The 15,457-nt window shown below is 38.0% G+C and overlaps 2 protein-coding genes and 1 long non-coding RNA gene across 3 annotated transcripts; 2 read left to right on the top strand and 1 right to left on the bottom strand.

The window, feature by feature from the left end:
• Positions 1–1,769: 1,769 nt before the first annotated feature.
• On the top strand, positions 1,770–5,189 carry LOC103148154 (homeobox protein Nkx-6.2). The gene is made up of 3 exons (XM_007566793.2): positions 1,770–2,546; positions 3,362–3,534; positions 3,652–5,189. The coding sequence occupies exons 1-3, from the start codon at positions 2,126–2,128 to the stop codon at positions 3,901–3,903; spliced, it is 846 nt and encodes a 281-aa protein (XP_007566855.1). The 5' UTR covers positions 1,770–2,125; the 3' UTR covers positions 3,904–5,189.
• Positions 5,190–6,047: 858 nt separating this feature from the next.
• LOC103148153 (uncharacterized) lies at positions 6,048–9,833 on the bottom strand. Its single transcript, XR_001664051.1, has 2 exons — positions 9,093–9,833; positions 6,048–7,735 (listed from the first exon to the last, which is right to left on the bottom strand). It is a non-coding gene; the product is annotated as an uncharacterized LOC103148153 (long non-coding RNA).
• Positions 9,834–11,223: 1,390 nt separating this feature from the next.
• On the top strand, positions 11,224–14,646 carry LOC103148151 (homeobox protein Nkx-6.2-like). Its single transcript, XM_007566791.2, has 3 exons — positions 11,224–11,999; positions 12,819–12,991; positions 13,109–14,646. The coding sequence occupies exons 1-3, from the start codon at positions 11,579–11,581 to the stop codon at positions 13,358–13,360; spliced, it is 846 nt and encodes a 281-aa protein (XP_007566853.1). The 5' UTR covers positions 11,224–11,578; the 3' UTR covers positions 13,361–14,646.
• The last annotated feature ends 811 nt before the right edge of the window (positions 14,647–15,457 follow it).

The raw sequence follows: 15,457 nt of genomic DNA, 5'->3' as shown, positions 1-15,457 counted from the left end.
TCAGATGCATGGAAAAGTACTGAGACACACTCTGCTGAGCAAAGTATGGCAAGCTGTTGTAACATATGCATGCATAACATTATGACCAATGACAGCTGAACTAAAGAAAGATGATTCATCATGGCAGCTGCTAGTGCCTGAATATCTTAGGGAGTAAATGGAGATGTCCTCAAAGTCGATGCTTTAGAAACAGGAAAATGGTTCTACAAGTTTCAGGTATTAGCTTGGCCTCCGACTTCAATCTGATCAAGCCTCTGTGGGACATGTTGTACGAACTCCTGTCATTCACAACATTAAAAGATCTGCTGCTAACTTTCTGGCGCCAGATTCTACAGAAAACCTTCAGAGCTGTTATTTATCAGGTGCTCATAATGCTATGCCTGATCACATTCTTAAACAACATTCGGCCTCTGGTTTTAATTTTTCATGTAGTCCACTTTCTGCACAATTTTAGATAAGTTAAAAAAATCTTTGTGAATATGTTTCAATTTAGCTATTCAAAATGAAAAACATTATGCCTGGATTATATTCAAAATAATCCAGGCATTATGTTTTCTATTACTAAATATTTATACTTTACAATTGAAAGCGTTATTGTTGGTGATATTTATATAAGATATACAAGGTAAAATTCTTCCAGATATTTTTTAAATTTACAATGTTTTGCATCATCAATAAATAAATGACTGGTGAAAAAGTCATAAAAGATATTGAGTTTGATTATTTCAAAGCAGTTTTAGACACCTGTAGCAAAAACAAATAATTACCAATATCTACAGATATAACTAGAGGTATTTATTAATGTTGGATGTGATTTAAAACTGAGTCATTTGCAGTTTTTTTTGTCTCAAAATGTATCAGTAACTTAAATTAGTTTTTTATGTTCAGAATAACAATTTTAAAAAATCACAGGAACAGAGATGAGTTATAATCCAATTTTTACCTATCCTAATTCTGCTGCCTTGTCACCTATATCTGTAGGAGGCCCTGTTTGTTCTGTACGCCTTAAAGATGGCCACAAATATTTTCACCTAAAAACACAAATATAAACTAGAACCCCTAAAATGAATGCCCATGCTCCATTTTTATAATTTAGACAAGATTAAGTATATAAAGAATGGCTGCTTTAAGTAATTGCATGTGAGCCTGGTCTCCTGGTGGGCAGTGACGTCACAAGGGGGCAGCGCCAGAAAATTAGACTTTTTCTTGTTCCATTTTGCCCTTGTTTTTATGAAACAATGTAACATTTTTATTTGTGCTCTAGACGAGATTGCATCTTAATTTCATATTTTGCATTTAAAAATACGAATCAAATGATCATAAGTTTTCTTTTTAATTATTATTACAATTATCTAAATAGGATCCATAATTAACAAAGCATGCAGAAACCTCTGATTATGCATCCTCATATGTCAATATTGATTACATTACCCGTCTTATCTTGAAACAGGTGGCTAGAGATTTTGAAAAGATTGCGTTTGTGATTTTTTTTAATATAAGTGTATTTAATAAGCAGCAATAACTTACGAGAGGATAAATGCAAGGAAATACTGACAAAGGAGGAAAGAAGGGGGGATCATTTTCAGGCTCTTAACTGATTAATCACTGCAAAAACAAATGCAGTCAACAATAAATTTTATATTTCCGACAGTACGTGAACACAGCATTAGGGTAAGACGTATCAGCGGCGGTTCCTTATCCTCCAATCAGAACGCAGTATCACTCAGCGATATCCAATCAGAATGGAGCGCCTGCAGGTGGCTGTGATGTTATCAGTGACTCCCGCTTCCCTTCTAGCAGAGAGGGAGTCAATTTATGGGATGAAAAGGAGACTCTTTAATGGTTCCCATCAAAACCACTAAAAACATCATCGAACCGGCTGACTTTGGCGAGGATTCCTGCGGCGGACTGCGACCTAAACAAACACGGAGAGACACTTTCAGGGGGGGTTTCATCCGGGTCTGAACTTCCCAGGAGAGAAGAAGTTTTCCCGACTCTTCCTTCCTTCGACATTCAGGATACTTTGGGAGGAAAAGCGACAAAACCGCCTTTTTTAAAAATAAAAAATATATATCTTTAACTCGTTTATTTCCACTGAAGTGAGTTCGGTGGTTAATGTTTACAAATGTTAGCGGTCGGGCAGATGGACGCTAACCGGCAGAGTGCGTTCGTTCTGGGCAGCACCCCGCTGGCGGCGCTGCACAACATGACCGAGATGAAGACGTCGCTGTTCCCGTACGCGCTGCAGCAGAGCCCGGCGGGCTTCAAGGCGCCCTCGCTGTCCAACCTCAGCTCGCAGATCTCCGGGGGAACCCCGCACGGAATAAGCGACATTCTGGGGAGACCCATCACCACCGCCGGGCAGCTGCTGTCCGGCTTCCCGCGGATAAACGGGCTGGCGGCGACCACAGCGGCCGGGATGTACTTCAGCCCCGCGGTGTCCCGGTACCCGAAGCCGCTGGCCGAGCTGCCCGGCAGGGCGCCCATCTTCTGGCCCGGGGTGATGCAGGGGGCCCCGTGGAGGGACCCGCGGGTTCCGTGTCCATGTAAGGATCCTTCATTAAATCACTTTTTAAAAATTATTTCATTTGCGTGCGTGGTGTTTACTTATTAGTTATGATTTCAGTAAATTTAGGTTTTCTGATAAATTGTATATATCAGATTTTCTATCTTAGCCTGAAATATCTTGTCATTTTTTTTCAACATTGAGTAAATTATTTTTATTTTGAGTTATCGACTATTATTTTGTGTCTAAAATATTGTAGCGTTTATACACATTTTACTAAACAACCTTAGAAAGTCCTCGATCACCCAAATTATTATAACATTTAATTTGTCGGATTTATCCAGGTTTAATTGCAATTACCCGCACAAATTAGAACAAGTGGATTTTTTATTTTATTTGTGCAAAACGCTTTACAACAAAAGGCTTAAAAACAGAACAACAATAGGCAAAAGCAGTGTAACATGCAATTAAATGGTATATATTAACTGTAAAAAAAAAAAAAGTTTTATTTCAAACTAAAGGTGGGCTATTTTAACTACTAATTGAAATGCAGTGGAGGTGATTTAAATAACGTTTTAATTTTAAATAGATAGTTTTATATATTTATTCATTTCCTAAAGGTGTCCATTGATGGATTTTTAAGTTTCTCTAATGACTTTTTGCTGCGTTTTTCACTCTAACAAAGCCGACAGGGATGAAGCTTAAATCACAATTATTTTAAAAAAATATGCATATATATTTTTAAATTAATACATATATGGCACAATCTGGAAAATATTTTTGTTGAGACAGCACAAATTAAAGGAGTTTTCTGAATTTATTTCCCCCTCCATGTTTCTCTCTTGTGCTCTGCAGCTCAGGCTAACCTCATGGTGGACAAAGACGGCAAGAAGAAACACTCCAGGCCGACGTTTTCTGGACAGCAGATTTTTGCTCTGGAGAAAACCTTCGAGCAGACCAAATACCTGGCTGGACCCGAGCGAGCCCGGCTGGCATACTCCCTAGGAATGACCGAGAGTCAAGTAAAGGTAAACAGAATTATGTCTTTTTAAAAATTAATTAAAATTCACAGCCACTGTAACAGAGCATAGGTAAATATTTGCTTCATTTATTAGATTTTTTTTTTTTCCTGCCCCGTGCCTCAGGTTTGGTTCCAGAACCGGAGGACCAAGTGGAGGAAGAGGCACGCCGCGGAGATGGCCTCAGCCAAGAAGAAGCACGACTCTGAGACGGAGAAGATGAAGGAGAGCTCGGACAACGAGGAGGACGACGAGTACAACAAGCCGCTGGACCCCAACTCCGACGACGAGAAAATCACGAGACTGTTGAAGAAGCACAAGGCCACCACCAACCTGGCGCTGATCAGCCCCTGCAGTAACAGCTCGGACACCTTGTGATGGACAGAGCAGCGGGGTCCGGCGCCGGAGACCCGTCCCACGCAGCTCCCACCTGATATAGCAACCTGCGTCCGATGGGAAGCGCAATTTATTATTATTTTTTTGTTTCATTTTGCTCGGGCAGAGAAAATTGCCAGAGGGGGGCTTCATCTAAACTGGACACGAGGCGCTCCAGAACTCCTCGTCCGAGCTGAACTTGAAGGAAAAAAAAAAAAAAAAAACTGAGGCCAAGTTTCTGTCGGTCCAGAGGACAGTAAAACTGAGGAAGAAACTTGCCAAGTGGGAGTTTTAACAGCGGCGGCAAATTTAAACACAATATTAAATCTGGATCAGCTCATTTATTCAACATTAATAACCCAAAGTTTCAGGGTACTTCAGGAGTTTTTTTTTTATTATTATTATTAGAGATGCACCAATCAGACTTTTCCTGGTCGATACAGAACTAAAACACATTAAAAAAGAGAAAATTAATGGTATTCAGACTTTTTTCTTAGTTTTCAATCCAACATAAAACAGAAATATCATCGTTATTTATGCATCAAAGCATTTTCCCCAACTAGAAATGCACCAATCAGCAGTCCAGGAATCGGAATCAGCCGATTTTTCATTGATTGGCTCTGATTCAATGATTTGCTAAATGCGTTAAAACTAAGAATTGCTACTTTTTGTTGTTGGCACATTAACACATCAACCAACAACTTGCACTTTGATGCACTTTTTTCAGTTTATTATAAATCAAATTTAGGGTTAGGGATGTACACTTTATTGCGTAAACGGGGATTATTTTGCTAAAAATGTCTTTTAAAAAATTGGTATCCACCAGGAAAAGTCTCAATAATAACCTAAACTTTTCCAATTTAAGATTTATTTCTCATTTCTGTTGCTTTAAAGTAAAATTTTTCTGCTTTAAGCAGCAGTACCCATCTGTTATGAGCTGTTTTTCATTTTGTTTCGCCACGCCGCCTCCGTGCTGATCCGGATCCCAGACGCATGGTGTAAACGGGCCTGTGAGGTTCTGAAGCTCACTTTAACCAGGGTAAATCTGCTGTGCTAAAAAAGCAAAAGAGTTATTATGCTTTTTGTTTTTGGGAGTGTAGGGGGGTTGTCTGCTTGGGATGACTGAAGTGAGATTGTATATATTTTATACTGGATAAGTTATGTTGGCTCAAACTTCATGTCTCTCTCCCTTCCTTGGCTATTTGACCCGCTGTTTACGTTTTTAATCCGTTTTCTCAACCTTTTATTCAACTCTTCATGCAGAGAAGAGCAGGCAGAAAATACTTGCTGTAAATAATCACTGTAAAAAGAAGGAAACAAACCATTTTAACATCTTTTCTTTTTCATTCAGAAGAGTTTGAGTTTTACCTCATTATGCAGCGGGACAGAAAACTGCAGCATCTTTAATTATGTTGATCTAAAAAAAAAAAAGTATTATTGCTTCCAGGAAGAATATAGGAAGGAAAAACAAGACTTTGTATTATGAATAAATTATTTAACAAGCTTTTTTGTTGTTTTATTTTATTGTGTGAGTGGGCTTTATAGAAAATGGAATGAAATTTAAAAAAATATTACATTCATGAACAAAATGCAAATTTCTAGAAATAACTAACATATGATTATTCCATGTATTCTAATTTAAGGAATAAAACTGGCTTTTGGTGGTTCAAAGTAAATGTAAGGTGGTGCTGCTGGACAGAATAGCGCCCCCTATGGACTGGAGCTGCTACTGCAGCTGACCTCATAACTGAGGTCTCATCAGGCCAATCAGGAATTAATTCATTAGATTTAATTTGTTTAAATTTGGTAATAAACCTGCAATCAACAGAACTATTTTCTTTAAAATAATTTATTTCAAATATCAGACTAATATTAATAGAAATATTAAAATTTCTACAAAAATGAAAAATTCAAAGTGTCTTTATAAAGATATGTGTTGTGATTTTTTATTTATTTATACACCAGTTAACAATTTTGTTGACATCTCTACAATTTCTATAAAAAGTTAATTGGTAAAACTAACTTGGAGACGAAGTAATAAAACATATAATTAATATGTAGTTATTCTAATCACTCATGCAAAACCTAACATACAATAAAGTGAGTCTCTTCTGAATAAAGAAACGATTAAAGAGACAAAACACGAGTTGAGCTCTAATGGTTTTTATTGCTTAAGAACTGCATCACCTACAATAGAGGCCAGGCCTTCCAGAAGGGGCTAGAATAAAATCTCTTGTCTGCTTTTATAAGATGGAGTGAAGAAAAAAAACAACTGTGGCTTAAACTCCTACAGCATACTCAGAATGACCAGCAGGAACAAAAACAAGCTTCTTTTTTGCCTACAAACCAACACAAACAAAAGACGACATTAACTCTCCGGCAGGCACAAAAAAAAATAATTAAAAATTCCACTTGCTGTGGTTCATCAAGATGAAACAAATAAAGAAATCACAAAGAATCGGTCTGACGGCTTCAAACAGTCCGAAACCTGTAGTGTGGTGAACAAAAGCGATAAAAGAAGGAAAAAATAAAAACGCTGCCGTCTCCGGTTGCCCCCTTTAATGCTCGTCCTGGGGGCTCCACACAGCAAAAGAAGAAAACCTCCCTGCTTTCTTCTTCTGGGTTTAGAGTCTTACATTTGGAAATAAACACCTTTACAGATGACATTTCTCAACTCTTACACACTTTAAGTCTGTGTAGAATACTTGGCACCACAATGCAGTAACAACAAAAAACAAAACAAAACCAAAAGTTTACATCTTAAAGGGACACCCAAGCCTACTTAAAATATCACATTCAGAACCATAATATTATAGAAATAAGTTAGAGTAGGAATAATAATGACATAATGTGAGGGTGCTATTTATATCAAACATTATCTTATATATATTCCATATTTATATATATATATATTTATATACTTGAATGGTCTATGGCACTGCTTAAAACATTCTTGGATAGGCAATAAATCACCAAAGAGTTTTTCTTCCTGAACTTATCCAAAGGTTTCCATGGCGTTCCCGCTCGCTCGGCGTCTGCCCACGCTGCAGCACAAACGTTTTGGTGCGAATCATAAATTAACTCTTTAAAAAGTACAGCATATAAAATGAAAAAGTCCACTGATGTGTCAGGCAACAGGATGAAAAGTATATAGTTTCATATAGTTTCGTAATAAACTAAGATCAGAAGTCCTACTTATTCCAACAGGGACGGCGAAGTTTGGTCAGAGAACTGCACTAAAAGCATCCAAGGCTCTATATTATACTGTCAAATGTACAAATAAACCTAACAATATAGATATACAACATTTTTTGCATTGCACATTTTTCTCATCTTTTCTGATTTTTTTGTTTAACACCTTACATATTGTCTGAAAAGTAGCTTGTATACATTTAGGCATACCTAAAAATGGCCAGTAAACTCTAAAAGCATGTAGTATGACTGATTTGGATTAGAGTTTTGGAAATAAGGCTGTGGCATGGAAAAAAAGGGTGGCTTATTCATCGCCCTGATTGTCTTTTTTTCTTCTTCTGGGGAATGGGGTTGCATGGCAACAGTGAGGTCAGCAATGTGCGTCTGTCGCACGGAGCCGGGGCCCTCCTCGGGTGCTCGTCCGCATCTCGACAAGTGTTTTATGGAGAGAAAACGGCACGGATGAACCGTCCGGAAAACTCAGCGCCGCTGAAAATAAAAGAAGCTTGTCTGGGATCTTCAGTGTGTGCTTGTGCAAACTGTGTGTGTGTGTGCGTGTGTGTGTGTGTGTGCGTGTGTTTTTCAGGTGTTTTCACATAGACTCTTCATGGAATATGTTCTACCTCCCTTTGGCAAGAATTCCCTGTGGGAGAGGAGAGAAAAAGGAAAATAAAACGTCTACACACTGATTTTAAAAAGTATTCGCAGCAGAAACACAAAATCTTATCAAGTATTTTTGGTTCAGTTTCTAGTGCGAATATCTTAGTGCACCTGAAATACGACAAAACTAACTCAGAAGAAGCTTTTCAGTAAGATATTGGAGCTTGTTTAAGTAAAAAAATCCTTAATAAGGAATTATTAACTTAAATCAAGCTCCAGTATTTTCATGAAAGTTACTTGTAAGTTTGTTCTGTTTTGATCCAAATGTACTAAGACATTTACACTAGAAACTAAACCAAAATACTTAGATTCTGCGTTTTTGCAGAGTTAGGATGCTTTTCAAAAGTATTCATGACTCTTTTGCACATTTTGCAAAATCACAACCACAAACTCCAGTGATTTTCCCTCCCATAATTTTCAAGACTTAATTAGATATATGTCTGAACTTTGACTAGGCCATTCTAACACTTAATAGACTTTTATTTATTTATATTTCATTTTTAGGGTCGTCGTCCTGCTCTAGTCTCAAGTTTTCTACTGGTTTTTGTATTTAACTACATCACTGCAAAAACACGAAATCCTACCAAAGATTTTTGTCTTCCTAGTGCAAATATCTTGGAGTATTTGAAATAAAACACAACTAACTAAAAAGTAACTTTTTAGCAAGATAAATAAGCTTCTTTCAAGTAAAACATTCTCAAATGTAAATACAAGTTATTCTTATAGCAAAATATTTTCCTGTTTAAAGTGAAAAAAAAATCTGCCAGTGGAACTAGTACTATTTTGTTTATATTAAATAATTATAGACTTAAAACAAGCTTATCTATCTTGCTGAAACGTTACTTCAAAGTTATTTGTCTTGGTTTAAGTGTACTAAGATATTTGCTTTAGAAATTAGACAAAAAATTTTGACAAGATTTTGTGTTTTTGGAGTGATTGTTCACAAACTGCGAAATACTTCTGTTTGTGATAGTGAGGTGACAAAATGGGAAAAGGTCAAAGTAGTATGAATACTTTTGCACTTCTTGACCTACAGCACATTCGCTCACGGGTTAGAATAAAAAAACATTAAAGTCTAGCTTGTAAGACAGCATCTTAAAATGGCCTTGGCATTTTAAGTTCTCAACGGTTGAAGTTTTATCTCTGGATAAAAACTCTTCAGACAGGAAACATTTGCTCTTACAAGTACTTTGGTGTGAGATAATGGGAGAGAAAACACAAGCAAATCAAAGCAAACAGTTGCAACAATGGGGAGAAATGTTAATAAAGAAAAGAAAAATGATATTTACCACGAAATCACTGCACCACACAACATCTGCAGGTACATGCATAAGGATTACCTTTCCCCGCTGGTAATCGGAAGGACAGGAAGACGGGCTGGAGGGGGGAAGGAGACAAACCACAGTCAGGAAAAAGAAACCGGTGAGTTGTTGGTCTGTGGGAAGAGGACTCGCTGCTGCCCTCTGACCTCTGAGCACCTTTAACATGCAGGTTAAACTCACACAGCAGCACCGCACATTTTTGGGCCTGAGCGTCAACTACACCGGACACTTCTTAAACAGAGGCAGCCGAGATTTTAGCACCGATGTGTGATTTGGAGGCTGCTGCAGTTTTTTTTGTTTTGTTTTTTTAGTGTCCAGGATGCCTTTGCTTGAGAACAGATTTAACTTAAGGCACCTCTGTCCACATTTAATGTGTTTCTCTACTCTGTCATGCAATATTTCTCCAAACTCCTAAGACTGTGTGAAAATCTGTTGTCCTCACTATGATCCCCACAGGTTTTCAATCAGATTTAGTTTTGGCCTTTGACTAGGCCACTGCAAATCTAAGAGTGCATTCACACCAGCCCTGTTTAATCCGCTTTTATCCAACTCTACTTCGATTGTCCAGAAACTTTAGTTCATTTGGGGAGGTGTGAATGCAAAATTGAACTTTTATGTGGACGAAAAAAGGCAACAATGGTCCGTCTAAAAACATAGATCTCTGTTCTGATGAATTGAATTCTTCCAAAAGCAGGAAGTGGACTAAAGCGCAGGGCATTCTGGGTAAATGCATCCAAAACAAACACGCTAGTCTAGTGCTAGCAGGAGAAATGGCTAACGACGAGAGACAAAACAGAAATCCTATAATCGCTAAAATTTGATGCTACTCCGTAATTTGATTACAATTTGCACAGGAGGAAGATATGCTTCTTCTTCAGAGGTTTTCATGTTGTTTAATTCAGTGGGTCTTGGTGCAGCGTCACCACAGGCGAGGAGGGGAATAACTTTTTCAATCAGTTTGGTTCGTTTGACAGTCAATGTGAAAGCAAATTGCACTGACTGAAAATGTAACAAATGTTGCAACTTTAGTTCCCAATCAAACCAAATCTACTGGACTGTCAGATGGGAAAACAATCTACATTTTCTCTCGTTGAGTTATTATTTTTGCTGGGTTAAGTGCATGTTTGGACTCAATGTGATGATGAAAAATAAAGTCCCTTTACAGACGCCTCAAGATCAAAACTGACTGGAATTTGGAACTGTTCTACATTAGATCACATTGACAAAAAAAGTCCCTAAGCATGACGGTGCCACCAACGTGTTTTGCAATAAAATGTTGATGCAGAGAATTGTATTTGCACTGCACGTTTTTTATTTTATTTTNTATCCTAATTCTGCTGCCTTGTCACCTATATCTGTAGGAGGCCCTGTTTGTTCTGTACGCCTTAAAGATGGCCACAAATATTTTCACCTAAAAACACAAATATAAACTAGAACCCCTAAAATGAATGCCCATGCTCCATTTTTATAATTTAGACAAGATTAAGTATATAAAGAATGGCTGCTTTAAGTAATTGCATGTGAGCCTGGTCTCCTGGTGGGCAGTGACGTCACGGGGGGCAGCGCCAGAAAATTAGACTTTTTCTTGTTCCATTTTGCCCTTGTTTTTATGAAACAATGTAACATTTTTATTTGTGCTCTAGACGAGATTGCATCTTAATTTCATATTTTGCATTTAAAAATACGAATCAAATGATCATAAGTTTTCTTTTTAATTATTATTACAATTATCTAAATAGGATCCATAATTAACAAAGCATGCAGACACCTCTGATTATGCATCCTCATATGTCAATATTGATTACATTACCCGTCTTATCTTGAAACAGGTGGCTAGAGATTTTGAAAAGATTGCGTTTGTGATTTTTTTTAATATAAGTGTATTTAATAAGCAGCAATAACTTACGAGAGGATAAATGCAAGGAAATACTGACAAAGGAGGAAAGAAGGGGGGATAGTTTTCAGGCTCTTAACTGATTAATCACTGCAAAAACAAATGCAGTCAACAATAAATATTATATTTCCGACAGTACGTGAACACAGCATTAGGGTAAGACGTATCAGCGGCGGTTCCTTATCCTCCAATCAGAACGCAGTATCACTCAGCGATATCCAATCAGAATGGAGCGCCTGCAGGTGGCTGTGATGTTATCAGTGACTCCCGCTTCCCTTCTAGCAGAGAGGGAGTCAATTTATGGGATGAAAAGGAGACTCTTTAATGGTTCCCATCAAAACCACTAAAAACATCATCGAACCGGCTGACTTTGGCGAGGATTCCTGCGGCGGACTGCGACCTAAACAAACACGGAGAGACACTTTCAGGGGGGGTTTCATCCGGGTCTGAACTTCCCAGGAGAGAAGAAGTTTTCCCGACTCTTCCTTCCTTCGACATTCAGGATACTTTGGGAGGAAAAGCGACAAAACCGCCTTTTTTAAAAATAAAAAATATATATCTTTAAGTCGTTTATTTCCACTGAAGTGAGTTCGGTGGTTAATGTTTACAAATGTTAGCGGTCGGGCAGATGGACGCTAACCGGCAGAGTGCGTTCGTTCTGGGCAGCACCCCGCTGGCGGCGCTGCACAACATGACCGAGATGAAGACGTCGCTGTTCCCGTACGCGCTGCAGCAGAGCCCGGCGGGCTTCAAGGCGCCCTCGCTGTCCAACCTCAGCTCGCAGATCTCCGGGGGAACCCCGCACGGAATAAGCGACATTCTGGGGAGACCCATCACCACCGCCGGGCAGCTGCTGTCCGGCTTCCCGCGGATAAACGGGCTGGCGGCGACCACAGCGGCCGGGATGTACTTCAGCCCCGCGGTGTCCCGGTACCCGAAGCCGCTGGCCGAGCTGCCCGGCAGGGCGCCCATCTTCTGGCCCGGGGTGATGCAGGGGGCCCCGTGGAGGGACCCGCGGGTTCCGTGTCCATGTAAGGATCCTTCATTAAGTCACTTTTTAAAAATTGTTTATTTCATTTGCGTGCGTGGTGTTTACTTATTAGTTATGATTTCAGTAAATTTAGGTTTTCTGTTAAATTGTATATATCAGATTTTCTATCTTAGCCTGAAATATCTTGTCATTTTTTTTCAACATTGAGTAAATTATTTTTATTTTGAGTTATCGACTATTATTTTGTGTCTAAAATATTGTAGCGTTTATACACATTTTACTAAACAACCTTAGAAAGTCCTCGATCACCCAAATTATTATAACATTTAATTTGTCGGATTTATCCAGGTTTAATTGCAATTACCCGCACAAATTAGAACAAGTGGATTTTTTATTTTATTTGTGCAAAACGCTTTACAACAAAAGGCTTAAAAACAGAACAACAATAGGCAAAAGCAGTGTAACATGCAATTAAATGGTATATATTAACTGTAAAAAAAAAAAAAGTTTTATTTCAAACTAAAGGTGGGCTATTTTAACTACTAATTGAAATGCAGTGGAGGTGATTTAAATAACGTTTTAATTTTAAATAGATAGTTTTATATATTTATTCATTTCCTAAAGGTGTCCATTGATGGGTTTTTAAGTTTCTCTAATGACTTTTTGCTGCGTTTTTCACTCTAACAAAGCCGACAGGGATGAAGCTTAAATCACAATTATTTTAAAAAAATATGCATATATATTTTTAAATTAATACATATATGGCACAATCTGGAAAATATTTTTGTTGAGACAGCACAAATTAAAGGAGTTTTCTGAATTTATTTCCCCCTCCATGTTTCTCTCTTGTGCTCTGCAGCTCAGGCTAACCTCATGGTGGACAAAGACGGCAAGAAGAAACACTCCAGGCCGACGTTTTCTGGACAGCAGATTTTTGCTCTGGAGAAAACCTTCGAGCAGACCAAATACCTGGCTGGACCCGAGCGAGCCCGGCTGGCATACTCCCTAGGAATGACCGAGAGTCAAGTAAAGGTAAACAGAATTATGTCTTTTTAAAAATTAATTAAAATTCACAGCCACTGTAACAGAGCATAGGTAAATATTTGCTTCATTTATTAGATTTTTTTTTTTTCCTGCCCCGTGCCTCAGGTTTGGTTCCAGAACCGGAGGACCAAGTGGAGGAAGAGGCACGCCGCGGAGATGGCCTCAGCCAAGAAGAAGCACGACTCTGAGACGGAGAAGATGAAGGAGAGCTCGGACAACGAGGAGGACGACGAGTACAACAAGCCGCTGGACCCCAACTCCGACGACGAGAAAATCACGAGACTGTTGAAGAAGCACAAGGCCACCACCAACCTGGCGCTGATCAGCCCCTGCAGTAACAGCTCGGACACCTTGTGATGGACAGAGCAGCGGGGTCCGGCGCCGGAGACCCGTCCCACGCAGCTCCCACCTGATATAGCAACCTGCGTCCGATGGGAAGCGCAATTTATTATTATTTTTTTGTTTCATTTTGCTCGGGCAGAGAAAATTGCCAGAGGGGGGCTTCATCTAAACTGGACACGAGGCGCTCCAGAACTCCTCGTCCGAGCTGAACTTGAAGGAAAAAAAAAAAAAAAAAACTGAGGCCAAGTTTCTGTCGGTCCAGAGGACAGTAAAACTGAGGAAGAAACTTGCCAAGTGGGAGTTTTAACAGCGGCGGCAAATTTAAACACAATATTAAATCTGGATCAGCTCATTTATTCAACATTAATAACCCAAAGTTTCAGGGTACTTCAGGAGTTTTTTTTTTATTATTATTATTAGAGATGCACCAATCAGACTTTTCCTGGTCGATACAGAACTAAAACACATTAAAAAAGAGAAAATTAATGGTATTCAGACTTTTTTCTTAGTTTTCAATCCAACATAAAACAGAAATATCATCGTTATTTATGCATCAAAGCATTTTCCCCAACTAGAAATGCACCAATCAGCAGTCCAGGAATCGGAATCAGCCGATTTTTCATTGATTGGCTCTGATTCAATGATTTGCTAAATGCGTTAAAACTAAGAATTGCTACTTTTTGTTGTTGGCACATTAACACATCAACCAACAACTTGCACTTTGATGCACTTTTTTCAGTTTATTATAAATCAAATTTAGGGTTAGGGATGTACACTTTATTGCGTAAACGGGGATTATTTTGCTAAAAATGTCTTTTAAAAAATTGGTATCCACCAGGAAAAGTCTCAATAATAACCTAAACTTTTCCAATTTAAGATTTATTTCTCATTTCTGTTGCTTTAAAGTAAAATTTTTCTGCTTTAAGCAGCAGTACCCATCTGTTATGAGCTGTTTTTCATTTTGTTTCGCCACGCCGCCTCCGTGCTGATCCGGATCCCAGACGCATGGTGTAAACGGGCCTGTGAGGTTCTGAAGCTCACTTTAACCAGGGTAAATCTGCTGTGCTAAAAAAGCAAAAGAGTTATTATGCTTTTTGTTTTTGGGAGTGTAGGGGGGTTGTCTGCTTGGGATGACTGAAGTGAGATTGTATATATTTTATACTGGATAAGTTATGTTGGCTCAAACTTCATGTCTCTCTCCCTTCCTTGGCTATTTGACCCGCTGTTTACGTTTTTAATCCGTTTTCTCAACCTTTTATTCAACTCTTCATGCAGAGAAGAGCAGGCAGAAAATACTTGCTGTAAATAATCACTGTAAAAAGAAGGAAACAAACCATTTTAACATCTTTTCTTTTTCATTCAGAAGAGTTTGAGTTTTACCTCATTATGCAGCGGGACAGAAAACTGCAGCATCTTTAATTATGTTGATCTAAAAAAAAAAAAGTATTATTGCTTCCAGGAAGAATATAGGAAGGAAAAACAAGACTTTGTATTATGAATAAATTATTTAACAAGCTTTTTTGTTGTTTTATTTTATTGTGTGAGTGGGCTTTATAGAAAATGGAATGAAATTTAAAAAAATATTACATTCATGAACAAAATGCAAATTTCTAGAAATAACTAACATATGATTATTCCATGTATTCTAATTTAAGGAATAAAACTGGCTTTTGGTGGTTCAAAGTAAATGTAAGGTGGTGCTGCTGGACAGAATAGCGCCCCCTATGGACTGGAGCTGCTACTGCAGCTGACCTCATAACTGAGGTCTCATCAGGCCAATCAGGAATTAATTCATTAGATTTAATTTGTTTAAATTTGGTAATAAACCTGCAATCAACAGAACTATTTTCTTTAAAATAATTTATTTCAAATATCAGACTAATATTAATAGAAATATTAAAATTTCTACAAAAATGAAAAATTCAAAGTGTCTTTATAAAGATATGTGTTGTGATTTTTTATTTATTTATACACCAGTTAACAATTTTGTTGACATCTCTACAATTTCTATAAAAAGTTAATTGGTAAAACTAACTTGGAGACGAAGTAATAAAACATATAATTAATATGTAGTTATTCTAATCACTCATGCAAAACCTAACATACAATAAA

This window comes from Poecilia formosa, unplaced genomic scaffold, assembly GCF_000485575.1.
Source record: "Poecilia formosa unplaced genomic scaffold, Poecilia_formosa-5.1.2 Scaffold199, whole genome shotgun sequence".
Taxonomy (NCBI): domain Eukaryota; kingdom Metazoa; phylum Chordata; class Actinopteri; order Cyprinodontiformes; family Poeciliidae; genus Poecilia; species Poecilia formosa.
The sequence above is the reverse complement of the archived record's forward strand: the minus strand, read 5'-3'. Positions and strand labels throughout refer to the sequence as shown.